At 58.2% G+C, this 15,296-nt stretch overlaps 1 protein-coding gene across 2 annotated transcripts in view; it reads left to right on the top strand.

Annotated features, from left to right (window-relative positions):
• The window catches only part of NLGN2 (neuroligin 2), a 22,525-nt gene extending 8,566 nt beyond the window's left edge, over nucleotides 1-13,959 (top strand). For both annotated transcript variants that reach the window (XM_065570552.1, XM_065570551.1), the window contains 4 exons: nucleotides 2,841-2,990; nucleotides 3,487-3,672; nucleotides 4,257-5,046; nucleotides 6,523-13,959. In XM_065570552.1, the coding sequence (XP_065426624.1) occupies nucleotides 2,841-2,990; nucleotides 3,487-3,672; nucleotides 4,257-5,046; nucleotides 6,523-7,357 (1,961 nt within the window). In that variant the 3' untranslated portion in view covers nucleotides 7,358-13,959. The remainder of the gene's footprint in view (nucleotides 1-2,840; nucleotides 2,991-3,486; nucleotides 3,673-4,256; nucleotides 5,047-6,522) is intronic.
• Nucleotides 13,960-15,296: the final 1,337 nt, after the last annotated feature.

The raw sequence follows: 15,296 nt of genomic DNA, 5'->3' as shown, positions 1-15,296 counted from the left end.
GAGTGTGCAAAGGGTCTGTGAGTGTACAAGCATCTCTCTGTGTGGCGAGGGGGCGCTGTGCACGTGCGAGCTGGCTGGTGTGTGTGCGATGTCTCGGGTGCACGTGCAATGGGCTCTGTGAGTGTGCGAGGGGGTCCCGTCATCCCTTCCTCCATCTTAAACAGGGTGGGGGGAGGGGCGGCCCGTCAGACACTAATTAAGGCCTCCTTGCGTCTAATTAACGCTCTCTGTTGGCACAGAATTAATTAGGCCCCCGGTTGCCATGGAGATGTGACCTAGAAAAGGAAACCCATTTTTTGGGGGGGGGGGGAGAAATTTTAATGTTTCCGTGGCAACGGGGTAGAATTGGGGTAGTGGCCTCTGACCCGGGGGAGTCCTGGCTGCCAGGATCCCCTGACCTTTGACCTTTCACCCCCCCCCCCCCATGTGTGGCCTCTCTGGAACCCATGGCTGCCTGGCTGACCTCTGACCTTTCCTGACCCCAGCAGGGACCCCCTGACCCCATGGCCATCTGACCTACAGAAAACCCTGACCTCTGACCCCAGCAGGGAGCCCCCAATCCAATGATGCCCCTGACCCCATTGACCTCTGACCCACCCTAGGAATCCTTGACACATTTGACTCCTCTGACCCCCACTGACCTCTCTGACCCATGACCCCCGGCATTTCTGGCCTCTGACCTCTCCTTCGCCTTTCTGACCTCCCAGGGACCTTTGACCCCCCACTGACCTTTGCCACATTGACTGCTCTGACCTCTGATCCCCCATTGACCTCTATGATCCCTGAACCTCCATAGTCTTTGACCTCTCACCCCCGTGACCCCTCCATCCTCAATTATTTGTGACCTCTGAAGCTCATTAACCCTTCTGACCTCTGACCCCAGGGATCCTTGACCCCCCCAGTAACCTTTGACCTGTTGGGCTTCTCTGACCCCCGTTGACCTCTGACCCCTAGGAATCTGTGACCCCCCCCATTGACCTCTCTGACCTGTGACCTCCCAGGAACCTCTGACACCCACTGACCTCTGACCCCCATCACCCCAAGAACCTCTGACCTCATTGGCAACTCAGACCTGTGACCCCCTGACCCACCCCCATAGGGCAAAGTGCTGTTCCCTGCTGGGGAGATGGAGCAATAACAGGCGGGGGCGGGACCATACCCGGGGGGGGGCTCATCCTATTCAGGACCCCCCCGCAGCTTCATGTCTGTGGGGGGAGGGGGGTCCCAGGGCAGGAGGTGCTGGAAGGGGGGCGTCTGAGATGGGCGAGCAGGTTGGGGGGCAGAGACCCCCCCCGAGGGGCTGCAGGGGAAGGGACGGGGGTTAGGGAATGAAGGGGATCCTGGGGAGGGGTCGGGGGTCTGAGATGGGGTGAGGAGGGGTCTCTGTGGGCTGCAGTGGAAGAACTGGGGGGATACAGGTGTGGGGGGCAGGGGGTCACTGGAGGGCTGCAGGGGAAGGAAGGGGTTGGGGAGAGAGGCGAAGGAATGAGGGGGTTTAGTAGGGGGTTGGGGGCAGAGGGGGTCTCTGGGGGCGCTGCAGTGGGGGTGACCAAGGGGGCCAGGGGGCAATGGGGTCCTATTAGGGTTTTTTTAAAGGGGGCAGGACTATTTGACCCCCACCCAGGCCCCATAGCAGCCAATCCCACCCCCGTCCAGAGACCCCTCCAGACTCCCCTCCACCCCAACCTGGGGAATGGGGGGTCACCGGGGGCCCCCCGGGGACAGGCATGGGGGGGGATGGGCAGACTCACGGGCAGGGGGCAGGAGTGGCCTCTAGTGACGCTGCCTCTTTCTGTCCCCCCCGATCTCTTCTCCTGCAATCTCTCTCTCTCTCTGCCCCCCGCTCTCTCTCTGCCCCCGATCTCTGCCCCCAATCTCTGCCCCCCGCTCTCTCTCTGCTCCCTCGATCTCTGCCCCCCGCTCTCTCTCTGCTCCCTCGATCTCTGCCCCCCGCTCTCTCTCTGCCCCCGATCTCTCTCTGCCCCCTCGATCTCTCTCTGCCCCCCGCTCTCTCTCTGCTCCCTCGATCTCTGCCCCCCGCTCTCTCTCTGCTCCCTCGATCTCTGCCCCCAATCTCTGCCCCCCGCTCTCTTTCTGCCCCCCGCTCTCTCTCTGCTCCCTCGATCTCTGCCCCCCGCTCTCTCTCTGCTCCCTCGATCTCTGCCCCCCGCTCTCTCTCTGCCCCCGATCTCTCTCTGCCCCCTCGATCTCTCTCTGCCCCCCGCTCTCTCTCTGCTCCCTCGATCTCTCTCTGCCCCCCGCTCTCTCTCTGCTCCCTCGATCTCTGCCCCCCGCTCTCTCTCTGCTCCCTCGATCTCTGCCCCCCGCTCTCTCTCTGCCCCCGATCTCTCTCTGCCCCCTCGATCTCTCTCTGCCCCCCGCTCTCTCTCTGCTCCCTCGATCTCTCTCTGCCCCCCGCTCTCTCTCTGCCCCCCGATCTCTGCCCCCCCGCGCTCTCTCTGCCCCCGATCTCTGCTCCCTCGATCTCTCTCTGCTCCCTCGATCTCTCTCTGCCCCCGCGCTCTCTCTGCCCCCCGCTCTCTGCCCCCCGCTCTCTCTCTGCTCCCTCGATCTCTGCCCCCCGCTCTCTCTCTGCTCCCTCGATCTCTCTCTGCCCCCCGCTCTCTGCCCCCCATTCTCACTCTGCCCCCGCTCTCTCTCTGCTCCCTCGATCTCTCTCTGACCCCCCGATCTCTCTGCTCCCCAATTTCTCTCTGCTCCTCCCCAATCTCTCTCTCTGTCCCCCCGATCTCTCTCTGTCCCCCCGATCTCTCTCTCTGCTTCCCCCATCCCTCTGTCCCCCCATCTCTCTCTCTCTGCTCCCCAATCTCTGCCCCCAGATATCCGGGACAGCGGGAAGAAGCCGGTGATGCTGTTCCTGCACGGCGGCTCCTACATGGAGGGGACAGGGAACATGTTCGACGCCAGCGTCCTGGCCGCCTACGGCAACGTCATCGTCGTCACCATGAACTACCGCCTGGGGGTGCTGGGTAAGGGCCCCTCCCCGAGCTGCCCCTCCCCCCCTGGGATCCCAGACCCCCACACGCCGGGATCCGGGAGCCAGAGCAGGGGTGGGGTAACTACAGAGGAAGCCTCAAAGTGTCCTTGGTTCCCCCCACCACCACCAATCTCTGAGCCCAGCGTGTGAAATTTACAAATCGGCGGCTGGAATTAATATTTAATTAAAGTGAAGGGGAGGGAGAAACCCAGAGCTGATAAGAATGACTGGCAAGGACTCGTTAGCGCTAACGAGGGGCCTCGGGGCTGGTGGGAACGAGAGAATTAATTTTTTATCCACTTTTTAATTTCTGTTTCGGGGCGACATTAATTGAGGGAGAAATGTCCCTTTCCTCTGGGGTGGGGCGGCTGGTGACACGGGGACCCCTCGCCCGGCGCTGAGATGCGCCCACCTCTGGGGGGGGCGGCTGGTTACACAGGGGAGCAGCTCCTCACCACAGTCTCCGTGTCCGACCCCCCCCCCGCCAGGATTCCTGAGCACCGGGGACCAGTCAGCCAAGGGGAACTACGGGCTTTTGGACCAGATCCAGGCCCTGCGGTGGCTCAATGAGAACATCGGGCACTTTGGGGGGGACCCCGAACGCATCACCATCTTCGGGTCCGGCGCCGGAGCCTCCTGCGTCAACCTACTCATCCTGTCCCACCACTCGGAAGGTACCAGCTGCCCCTCCCCCCACCCCGAGCCCCATTCCTTGCATCCCTGAGCCAGCCAGTCCCTGCCCTGGGGCTGGATGTGGAAGTCGGCGCCCCCTAGAGGGGACAGGCCCCTGCCCCATTCCTCCGCCCTCTGAGCCAGCCAGTCCCATATCTATCTATCCATCTATCCCCATCCACCCCATCTATCTATCTATCTATCTATCCCCATCCGCCCTCTCTATCTATCTATCTATCCCCATCCGCCCTCTCTATCTATCTATCTATCTATCTATCTATCTATCTATCTATCCCCATCCGCCCCCTCTATCTATCTATCTATCTATCTATCTATCCATCCCCATCCACCCTCTCTATCTATCTATCTAGCTAGCTATCTATCTATCTATCTATCTATCCCCAGCCACCCCCTCTATCTATCTATCCCCATCTACCCTCTCTATCTATCTTTCTATCTATCCCCATCCACTCTATCTATCTATCTATCTGTCCCCAGACACAGGCCTCCGTCCATGCACCCTCCGATCCCCACAGCTCAGTGTCTCCCCCTCTTGCTCTCTCTGACCCTCTCTCTCTCTCTGCAGGTCTCTTTCAAAAGGCCATCGCTCAGAGCGGCACGGCCATCTCCAGTTGGTCGGTCAACTACCAGCCCCTGAAATACACCCGCATGCTGGCCTCCAAGGTGGGCTGTGACCACCTGGACACCAGCGAGACGGTGGATTGCCTGCGCCGAAAGCCGTACCGGGAGCTGGTCGACCAGGACATCCAGCCGGCCCGCTACCACATCGCCTTCGGGCCAGTGGTGGATGGGGACGTGGTGCCGGACGACCCGGAGATCCTCATGCAGCAGGGGGAGTTTCTCAACTACGACATCCTGATCGGGGTGAACCAGGGCGAGGGGCTGAAATTCGTGGAGGACTCGATGGAGAACGAAGACGGGATTTCGGCCAGTTACTTCGACTTCACCATCTCCAACTTCGTGGACAACCTCTATGGCTACCCGGAGGGGAAAGACATCCTGCGGGAGACCATCAAGTTCATGTACACGGACTGGGCTGACCGGGACAACGGGGAGATGCGGCGGAAGACCCTGCTGGCGCTCTTCACCGACCACCAGTGGGTGGCGCCGGCCGTGGCCACGGCCAAGCTCCACGCCGAGTACCAGTCGCCCGTCTACTTCTACACCTTCTACCACCACTGCCAGACCGACACGCGTCCCGAGTGGGCCGACGCTGCCCACGGGGACGAAATCCCCTACGTCTTCGGGGTGCCCATGATTGGCGCCACCGACCTCTTCCCCTGCAACTTCTCCAAGAACGACGTCATGCTGAGCGCCGTGGTCATGACCTACTGGACCAACTTCGCCAAGACGGGGTGAGCGGGCCCAGAGGGAGATGGGGGGCAGGGGGGACAATCGGGGAGGGAAGAGTAGGAGGGGCCATGAGGCTGGCAGTCTTGGGATAGGGCAGCAGGAGGGGGTATGGGGGAGACGCAGGGTGGGAGGATGGGACGGTTGGAGGCAGGGTGGGATGTAAGCAACTGGTAGGTTGGGATGGGGATAGATGGGAGGGAGGCGGGGTGTGCGGGGGATGGATGGAGGGAGGGAGGGATGGGGGTGATTGTGGGAAGGGAGGGATGGATGGACGGGGGATGGATGGGGTGGGGGAAGGGATGAGTGGAGTGGGTGAATGGGGAGGGATGAATGGATGGACAGGGATGGATGGACGGATGGAGGGGTGGATGGGGTGATGGATGGATGGGGTGATGGATGGATGGGGAGGGAGGGATGGGGAGGGAGGGATGGATGGATGGGGTGGGGAGATGGATGAATGGAGGGATGGATGGGTGGACAGGGGGAGGGATGGATGGATGGGTGGATGGGGGGAGGGATGGATGGGGGGATGGATGGATGGGTGGACGGGGGGAGGGAGGGATGGATGGGGGGATGGATGGATGGGTGGATGGAGTGATGGATGGATGGGGGGATGGGAGGACGGGGAGGGATGGATGGATGGATGTGGGGATGTATGGATGAGGAGAGAGGGATGGATGGATGGGGAAGGATGAATGGATGGGTGCTGGGGGGATGGATGGGGAGGGATGAATGGATGGATGGGGAGAGAGGGATGAATGGATGGGGAAGGATGAATGGATGGATGGGGGGATGGGTGGACTGGGGGAGGGATGGATGGGAAAGGATGAGTTGATGGGTGGATGCATGGGGAGGGAAGGATGGGTGGATGGATGGAGAGGGATGGATGGGTGGGTGGGGAGGGATGGATGGATGGATGGGGGGACGGGGGAGGATGAATGGATGGGTGGTGGGGGATGGATGGGGAGGGATGAATGGATGGATGGATGGGGAGAGAGGGATGGGGGGATGGGGGGAGGGAGGGATGGACTGGGGGGGATGGGTGGACTGGGGAGGGATGGATGGGGAAGGATGAATGGATGGGTGGATGCACGGGGAGGGAAGGATGGGTGGATGGATGGATGGATGGACGGGGGGATGGATGGATGGGTAGTGGGGGATGGATGGATGGGGAGAGAGGGATGGGTGGACGGGGGGATGGATGGATGGGTGGTGGGAGAGGGATGGGTGGATGGGGAGAGAGAGATGGATGGGTGGACGGGGAGAGAGAGATGGATGGGTGGACGGGGGGATGGATGGATGGGTGAGGGATAGATGGATGGATGGATGAGGGGATGTGGGGCGGATAGCAGTGAGGAATGTGTTGCACCCAGATCCATCTTGAAGACCCGGTGCCCTCTAGAAACACCCCCCATCCCGTGGTTGCCTCCGGGCCAGATTCCCCACCACCACCATAACTCCGTCTCCCCTCCCTGCAGGGACCCCAACCAGCCGGTGCCCCAGGACACCAAGTTCATCCACACCAAGCCCAACCGCTTCGAGGAGGTGGTGTGGACCAAGTTCAACACGAAGGACAAGCAGTACCTCCACATCGGCCTCAAACCCCGGGTACGGGACAACTACCGGGCCAACAAGGTAGCTTTCTGGCTGGAGCTGGTGCCCCACCTCCACCACCTCCACGACCCCGTCTACACCTCCACCACCACCCGCGTCCCGCCCTACGGCACCCGCTGGCCCCCCGGCTCCCGGGCGGGGCCCAGCACCACCCGCCGACCCTTCCCCACCCTGCCGCCAGACGAGGACGAGGCGGATGACCGCCGGCGCTACGCCCCTTTCCCGGGGGACTCGCGGGACTACTCCACCGAGCTGAGCGTCACCGTGGCCGTGGGGGCCTCCTTGCTCTTCCTCAACATCCTGGCCTTCGCCGCCCTCTACTACAAGCGGGACAAGCGGCACGAGCTGCGGGCGGGCGTCCTCGGCGGCCGGCGCCTCAGCCCCCAACGCAACGCGGCCAACGACCTGGTGCACGGCGGCCAGGAGGAGGAGCTCATGTCCCTGCAGATCAAACACTCGGAGCACGATGCTCACGACCTGGAGGCGCTGAGACCCCACGAGATCCTGCGCCCGGCCTGCCCGCCGGACTACACTCTCGCGCTGCGCCGGGCGCCGGACGACGTGCCCCTGATGACGCCCAACACCATCACCATGATCCCCAGTACCATTACGGGCATGCCAGCCCTGCACCCTTTCAACACCTTCCCCACAGGGCACAACAACACCCTGCCCCACCCTCACTCCACCACCCGAGTATAGCTGCCTCCCCCACCCCAGCCACGGGGAAATCGCGGTGAAGGGGCAGGGCCCTTCCTCTCTGCCCAGCCGCCCACCCCTGACCGCGGGGGCGGGAGGGGTGGGGGGAAAGAAAGGGAGACGTGGCATCTTTTTGTGTGCCGCGCCACCGGGATTTTGGGGTGGGTGGGTTCTTTTATACAATAATTCGGGGAGGGGGTTGTGGGCCGAGCTCAAATGAGGAGGTCTCCCACACACAATGAGAATTGACCGGTTCCTTTCGGACCGACGGTGGGGACAGTCTTGGCACCGGAGAGAAACCGACCGTACTTTGCTCATCTGGGGTGGACGGCGGAGAGTCCCGACGCCCTTCTGAACCTGGTAGGAGCATTGGGGAGTGTTGGAAAGAGCCGCCCGTCCTTTGCTCCTCTTAGACGGAGGATAGAGACGCCCGACACAGTATCGGCACCGGAGAAAAACCGACTGTTATTAATTCATCTTGAATGGATGATGGGGTGCCAATACTCTTCCTCATCTGGTAACAGCATGGGAAGGTGTTGGAGAAGCGCCGTCCATCCTCGGTTCCCCTTGGATGGACGGCAGAGACCCCCAATGTCCTTTCCAACACAGTATCAGCAACGGAAGGTGTTGGAGAGGAAACCGACCGTCTTTCGCTCATCTTGGGCAGATGGTGGAGACGTACCCAACATCCTTCCCAACGTTGTATCAGCGCTGAAAGGTGTTGGAGAGAAACCGACCGTCCCTCACTCCTCATGGACGGGTGGTGGTAACGCCCTTCCCAAGGTAGGACCGGAACTGTACAGTGTTGGAGAGAAACCGACCCTTTTTCGCTCATCTTGGCTGGAGGATGGAGACGCTCAACGGTTTTCCCAACGTAGTATCTGCACCGGGAGCCATTGGAGAGAGGCCGAGAGCCCATGGTTCACCTTGGCTGGATGATGGAGATCCTCAAAGCTCTACCCAGAGTGACGGAGCACAACCGTTCTTCAGTCCTTTTGGTGTAAGGCGGAGAAACCAGCGTCTTTCCCGGTACGGAATCGGTAGTCTAGGACCTTTGAGAGAAGCCAACAGTTCTTCACTCGCGACCGAGAAGCCAACGCCCCCCGCAACCACCACTCCTGGAGGGGAAACCACGTGCCCCACAGAGGCCAGGAATGGGGGAAAGTTACACCTGGAAATTGTTTTTTTTTTTTCATGGGGGTGGGGGGTAATTCTACTCGATTTTTTTCCAAGCCAAACTTTGAATGTAATGGCAACTTGAGATTCAATTTTTTCGGGGTTGGGGAGGGTTGGGGAGGGCGGGTGTAATTTTTTTTAACTAAGAGACTTTTTTTTGCGGGGGGGAGGAGGAAAATTGTTTAGAAAACAAACAAACCAGGCGCGTTGCATGTTCTGATCCCGATAAAGAAAAACGATGACAAAAAAAGAGAGGAGGGAATGAGAAAAAAAAAACGAAACGGGGGGAAAGCAGATGGGATGGAATCGATCCGTTCTCTTAACCCCGTCCCCCCCATCTCTATCTCCGCCAGCCACTTTTTCCTTCCCTCTTTCCAGCCTGCCGAGAGTCTCCTTTCTACTCCTCCTCTACACGCTTTTTCCTTCTGTTCTTCCTCCCAGGTCTCTCTCTCTGTTCCTCCGCCGGCTGTTTTCCCCTTCTCTTGTTCCTGCTCGCTGACTGTCGGGGCCAAATCCCCACCTCTTCCCCTGCCCCAGAAACAAGGGAACGGACAAATGACAAAGTGCCAAACAACCTGGAGGATATTTGTATTGTCTGGGGGGTGGGGAGCCGAAGGGGGCTGTGAATCGCCAGCTACCCCCATGGAGGGGTGTCTCCGAGGGAGGGCATTTGCCAGGGGGCAGTCGGCAGGGGGAGAGGTGGGTATAAGACCCCCACGTATCCAGGGAAAGTCAGCCTGTGTCAGAGCCGTGAGCTAGCCCCCCGTTGGCTCTTTCTAGCCATCTACTGGCATTGTATGCATATATCTGTCTAGCTGTCTGTCGGTCCATCAACATAACATCTCTACCTGTCCGTCCATCCCCAAAACATCTGTCTGTCCATCCATCCCCATAGCATGTCTACCTGTCTGTCCATCCACCCCATACATCCCTACCTGTCCGTGCATCCCCATAACATCTGTGTGTCCGTCCATCCCCAGACATCTCTACCTGTCTGTCCATCCACCCCAAACATCCCTACTTGTCCGTGCATCCCCATAACATCTACCTGTCTGTCCGTCCATCCCCAGACATCTCTACCTGTCCGTCCATCCCCATACATAACTACCTGTCTGTCTGTCCATCCCCATACATAACTACCTGTCTGTCCATCCATCCCCATACATATCTACCTGTCTGTCTGTCCATCCCCATACATAACTACCTGTCTGTCCATCCATCCCCATACATATCTACCTGTCTGTCTGTCCATCCCCATACATACAGAATCATAGAATATCAGGGTTGGAAGGGACCTCAGGAGGTATCTAGTCCTCAAAGCAGGACCAATTCCCAACTAAATCATCCCAGCCAGGGCTTTGTCTAAGGAAGGAGATTCCACCACCTCCCTAGGGATCCCATTCCAGTGCTTCACCACCCTCCTAGAGAAAAAGTTTTTCCGAATATCCAACCTAAACCTCCCCATCTGCAACTTGAGACCATTGCTCCTTGTTCTGTCATCTGCCACCACTGAGAACAGTCTAGAGCCATCCTTTTTGGAACCCCCTTTCCCCCTTTCTACCTGTCTGTCTGTCTGTTTGTCCGTCCCTCCATCCCCAGACATATCTACCTGTCTGTCCCCGCATCACCATACGTATCTACCTGTCTGTCCCTCCATCACTATACATATCTACCTGTCTGTCCATCTGTCCCCATACATATCTATCTGGCTGTCTGCACACCCAATACATATCTATCTGTCTGTCTGTCTGTCTGCCTTTTCCCACACATAACTATCTATCTAGCCAGACCTCCCTCCCCATACATATCTATCCATTACCGTATCTATCTGGCTATCCATCCACCCGCCTTTTCCCATACATATCTATCTATCCCCATCCACCCCGCCATCCCTCCTTACCCAGACATATCTATCTATCTATCTATCTATCTATCTATCTATCTATCTATCTATCTATCTATCTATCTATCTATCTATCTATCTATCCCCATCCACCCCCTTCTCTCTCTCTCTATCTATCCCCATCCACCCCCCATCTATCTATCTATCTATCTATCTATCTATCTATCTATCTATCTATCTATCTATCTATCTATCCCCATCCACCCCCATCTATCTCTATCTATCTATCCCCATCCACCCCCTTCTCTCTCTCTCTCTATCTATCCCCATCCACCCCCCATCTATCTATCTATCTATCTATCCCCACACACACCCTCTCTCTCTCACTCGCTATATATATATATATATATATATATATACCCATCCACCCCTATCTCTCTCTCTCTCTCTATCCCCATCCATCCCCTATCTATCTATCTAACTATCCATCCCCACACACACCCTCTATCTATCTATCCCCATCCACCCCATCTATCTATCTATCTATCTATCACCATAACAGAGGCTCAACTTAAGTATATGCCCCAAATTCAAAAACATAGTACGAGAACCAAAAAAGAGCCACCATAGCTAAACAACAAAGTAAAAGAAGTCGTGAGAGGCAAAAAGGCTCCTTCAAAAAGTGGAAGTTAAACCCTAGTGAGGGAAAGAGAAAGGAGCATAAACACTGGCAAATGAAGTGTAAAAATACAAGGAAGGCCAAAAAACAATTTGAGGAACAGTTAGCCAAAGACTCAAAAAATAATAGCAATTTTTTTTTAAGTACATCGGAAGCAGGAAGCCTGCTAAACAACCAGTGGGGCCACTGGGCCGATCGAGGTGCTAAAGGAGCACTCAAAGACGATAAGGCCATTGCGGAGAAACTAAATTAACTCTTTTGCATCGGTCTTCACGGCTGAGGACGTGAGGGAGATTCCCAAACCTGAGCCCTTCTGTTTAGCTGACAGATCTGAGGAACTGTCCCAGATTGAGGTGTCATTAGAGGAGGTTTTGGAAGAAATTGAACTAGGGGGTCACCCAATGAAAAGACTAGGGCAGCAGGTTGAAAACAAACAAAAGGACGGGATTTCTTCACCCAACGCACAGTCAACCTGTGCCTTGAGGATGTTGATGTTGTGAAGGCCAAGACAATAACAGGGGTCAAAAAAGAACTGGAGAAGTTCATGGAGGACGGGTCCCATCAGTGGCTATTAGCCAGGCTGGGCGGGGATGGTTGTCCGTAGCCTCTGTTTGCCAGAAGCTGGGGAATGGGCGACAGGGGATGGGTCACTTGATGATTCCCTGCTCTGTTCATTTCCCTCTGGGGCACCTGGCACTGGCCACTGTCGGCAGACAGGAGACTGGGCTAGATGGACCTTTGGTCTGACCCAGTTCGGGCCGTTATGTTCTTCTCATCTATCTATCTGTCCCCATCCACCCCCTCTATCTATCTATCTATCCCCATACGCTCCCTCTGTCTATCCATCCACCCATTCCTACATCTATCTATCTATCCCCGTCCACCCCCTCTATCTATCTATCTATCCCTATCCACACCCTCTATCTGTCTATCCCCATCCACGCCCTCTCTCTATCTATCTATCTATCTATCCCCATACACCCCCTCTGTCTATCCATCCACCCATTTCCTAAATCTATCTATCTATCCAGGTAGCCAGCCCTTTCCATGAATATGTATCCATTACCATATCTATCTAGGTACACCCCCCCCACACCCATACACATCTTTCTTTCACACTTCCGGGTCTCCCCCTCTCTCCACGTCCCATGCCGGGCTGCAAGATCGAGGCGTGGACCCGGTTCACCCCCTCGCCCCCACTGACGTCTGCCTCCGAGCACCCTCTTCCCGTCCCTCTCCTCCCTGGCAGAGGCCCACGGCGCCAACCTGGAGATAGCCCAAGAGCAGACGGGGAAGCAAACGCCTCTGTATACGAAGCACAGTGTTTATTGCCTCCCCAGCCTCTTGTTGCTCTCTCTCCCGCTCTCGGGCACCGGTGTGTGTTTTTTTCTCCACTGTGCCAACGCAGGGAGGGGGGACAACGAACGGGCGGCCGGTCTCCTTGCAAACAAAAGCCATGCTGGAAATCTCTGTCTTTGCTTCCCGTTGGCCTGGGGGTTAAGATGTCTCCGGCGGGGACTGCGTTTGTTCAATCCAGTTTGTGCCAAACTCAGCAACTTTGGGGTGGTCGGGGGGGGGGGTCTTTTTTCAGCAGAGGCCTTATGCTGGTGCTGGTGCCAAACGATGCTCATTGCCCCCCCTTTCCGCGCCCAGCTGTCCTGTCACGGCACTCGTTCGGTTTGGAAATCCAAGATGGCCGCCTGGGTGGTGAAATCCAAGATGGCCATCTGGGCGGTGAAATCCAAGAGGGCCACCAATGGGGCCCCCACCCCAGAGGGCCGCCAGTGTGGTGAAATTGAAGTTGGCCACCAAGGGGGTCCAACTCCAGAGGGCCACCAGTGTGGTGAAATCGAAAATGGCCACCAATGGGGCCCCCACCCCAGAGGGCCGCCAGTGTGGTGAATTCCAAGATGGCTGCCCAGTGGGCTGAAATCCAAGATGGCTCCCACGGCAGTGAAATGCAAGTTGGTTGCCAGTGTGCCAAAATCCAAGATGGCCACCCGGGCGGTGCATTCCAAGATGGCCGCCTGGACGCTAAAATCCAAGATGGTTCCCCCTGGGCGGTGAAATCCAAAATGGCCGCCTTGCGATCAGAGACAAGGACTGTGTTTCTCAAATCCAAGATGGTGGATGCCGGCCAGTGTTCTGAATTCCAAGATGGCCGCCTATGAGAGACTTCCTTTTCCTAAATCCAACCTGGCTGCCGGTGCTGTGTTTCTGGCCAGCCGTGGGCCCCACGAGCTTCTTAAAAGCCAGTCCAGCCCCCTGCGGGCCATCCTTGGTCTACCATCAAAGATGGCTGCCAGTGGGCTCTTGTCATTCTCACATTCAACATGGTCGCCGTGGGGACTCATTCCTTGGCCTACCGTCATGATGGCCACTGCCACTCGTTGCCCGGCCTACCACCAAGATGGCTACCACGGCAACCCCTTCTCCAGCCTACTGTCAAAGATGGCCGTCCTCCTCGGCCTACAACCAAGATGGCCACCAGAAATACCAACTCTCCCAGGCAGCGTGGGGAGCAGTCACCCCCTCTGCCCCTCGCCAGCCCCCCCACCCATGTATCAGAGAGCGTCTATTTTTATTCCTGAGACTCCAGGGAGGAGGAGTTATTTTGGGGGGGACCCCCGGCCCCTCCCCTTGCCAGTAAGAGACCCCAAGACTTTGGACCCCCCCCTCCCCGAACCAGGATCGAAGGAGACGAAAGACATGACAAAGGGACTTTTATTTTATTTTATTTTTTTGCAGTGACTGTATGGTTCGTGTCTCCCCTCCCCCAGCGTGGACCTTGGGGGGGCGGAGCCGTGGGGCGCGGGGGCGGAGCCATGGGGCGCAGGGAGCTGTACACATTTTTAAAACCTTGCAAGAAATGAAACTTATTGTAAATATAAAACCAAAAAAGTTTAACCGACTCGGCTTGCGGTGACTGCACCCCAGGGGAGTCCCCCACATACCTTGGGGTCCCCCCAACTCCCAACCACCCTCCCCTGCCCTCTGGTTCTTCACCTCTCAGCCACCCTATTGCGCCCCCCCCAAATACCCCACTTCCCAGCCACCATCCTCTGCCCCCCGATCCTCCACCTCCCTTAGGGTCCCCCACTTCCCATCCCGGCTCCCTTGCCCAACTGGGCTCCCCCACCTCCCTTCTGGTCCCCCAAAACCTGGACGTGCTTCCCGCCCCCCCCCCCCCCCAGGCTCTCCACATCCCCCTGGGCTCCCAGCCCCCTCACGCCCAGCTCCCAGCCACCCTCTCGTATCCCCACCAGGGCTCCCCCCTCCTTTGGGGTCCCCCAATTCCCTTCCACCCTCCTGTGTCCCCCCAGACTCCCCTGCACCTCCACCTCCCAGCCATCCTCACCTGCTCCCCGGCCCCCCACTTACCAACCCCCCACTGCCCCTCCCCCAATGCCACCCTCCCATTTGCTACCCCCTATGTTCTCCACTGCCCCACCCCCACAGATTTCCTCGACTCCCGTCTCGCCTCCCCCCACACGCACTTCTATCGTCACCCCCAGGCTGAGATCTGCAAGTCATTGGGGGTCACAGCCAGAGCCCCCACGTCTGACCCACAACACCAGGGACTGGCTGGCTCAGGGGGGCGGGGAATGAGGCAGAGGCCTGTCCCCTCTAGGGGGTGCATCATGCCGCAGGGGGCAGGGCTTAGAGGCAAAAGGGGTGGAGTCTCTGCCCCACACTTTTCAGGAAGAGAGCGAAGCAGGGACTCATTCATCTGAGCAAGACACCTCACAGGTTGGGTGGGGGTCAGAGATTCTGGGCCAAGCCCCCCCGTTGTAACCCCCCCTCCCCTCCCAGAGCCAGGGAGAGAACCCAGGAGTCCTGGCTCCCAGCCCCCCTGCTCTAACCCACCAGCCCCCACTCCCCTCCCAGAGCCGGGGAGAGAACCCAGGAGTCCTGGCTCCCAGACCCCCCTGCTCTAACCCACCAGCCCCCACTCCCCTCCTAGAGCCGGGGAGAGAACCCAGGAGTCCTGGCTCCCAGCCTTTTGCCTTGCAGGGGTAATTCCTGGCTCCTCCAGCCTCTCCCAGCAGGAGGCGCTGTGTGTTTGGGGGGGGGGGGGAACCAGAGTAATCCAGGACACTTCCCCGCATCCCCGGCTCCCCCCAGCACCGCGAGGAGCAGCAGAGCTCGGCGCTGACCTAGATATTTCTGCAAACGGTGCAAGATCCCGTCGCTGATGATGCAGCACCAGGAGGGAAAGGCACCAACTGGGGGTGGGGGGGGGC

This window comes from Chrysemys picta, chromosome 16 (assembly GCF_011386835.1).
Source record: "Chrysemys picta bellii isolate R12L10 chromosome 16, ASM1138683v2, whole genome shotgun sequence".
Lineage (NCBI taxonomy): Eukaryota > Metazoa > Chordata > Testudines > Emydidae > Chrysemys > Chrysemys picta.
The sequence above is the reverse complement of the archived record's forward strand: the minus strand, read 5'-3'. Positions and strand labels throughout refer to the sequence as shown.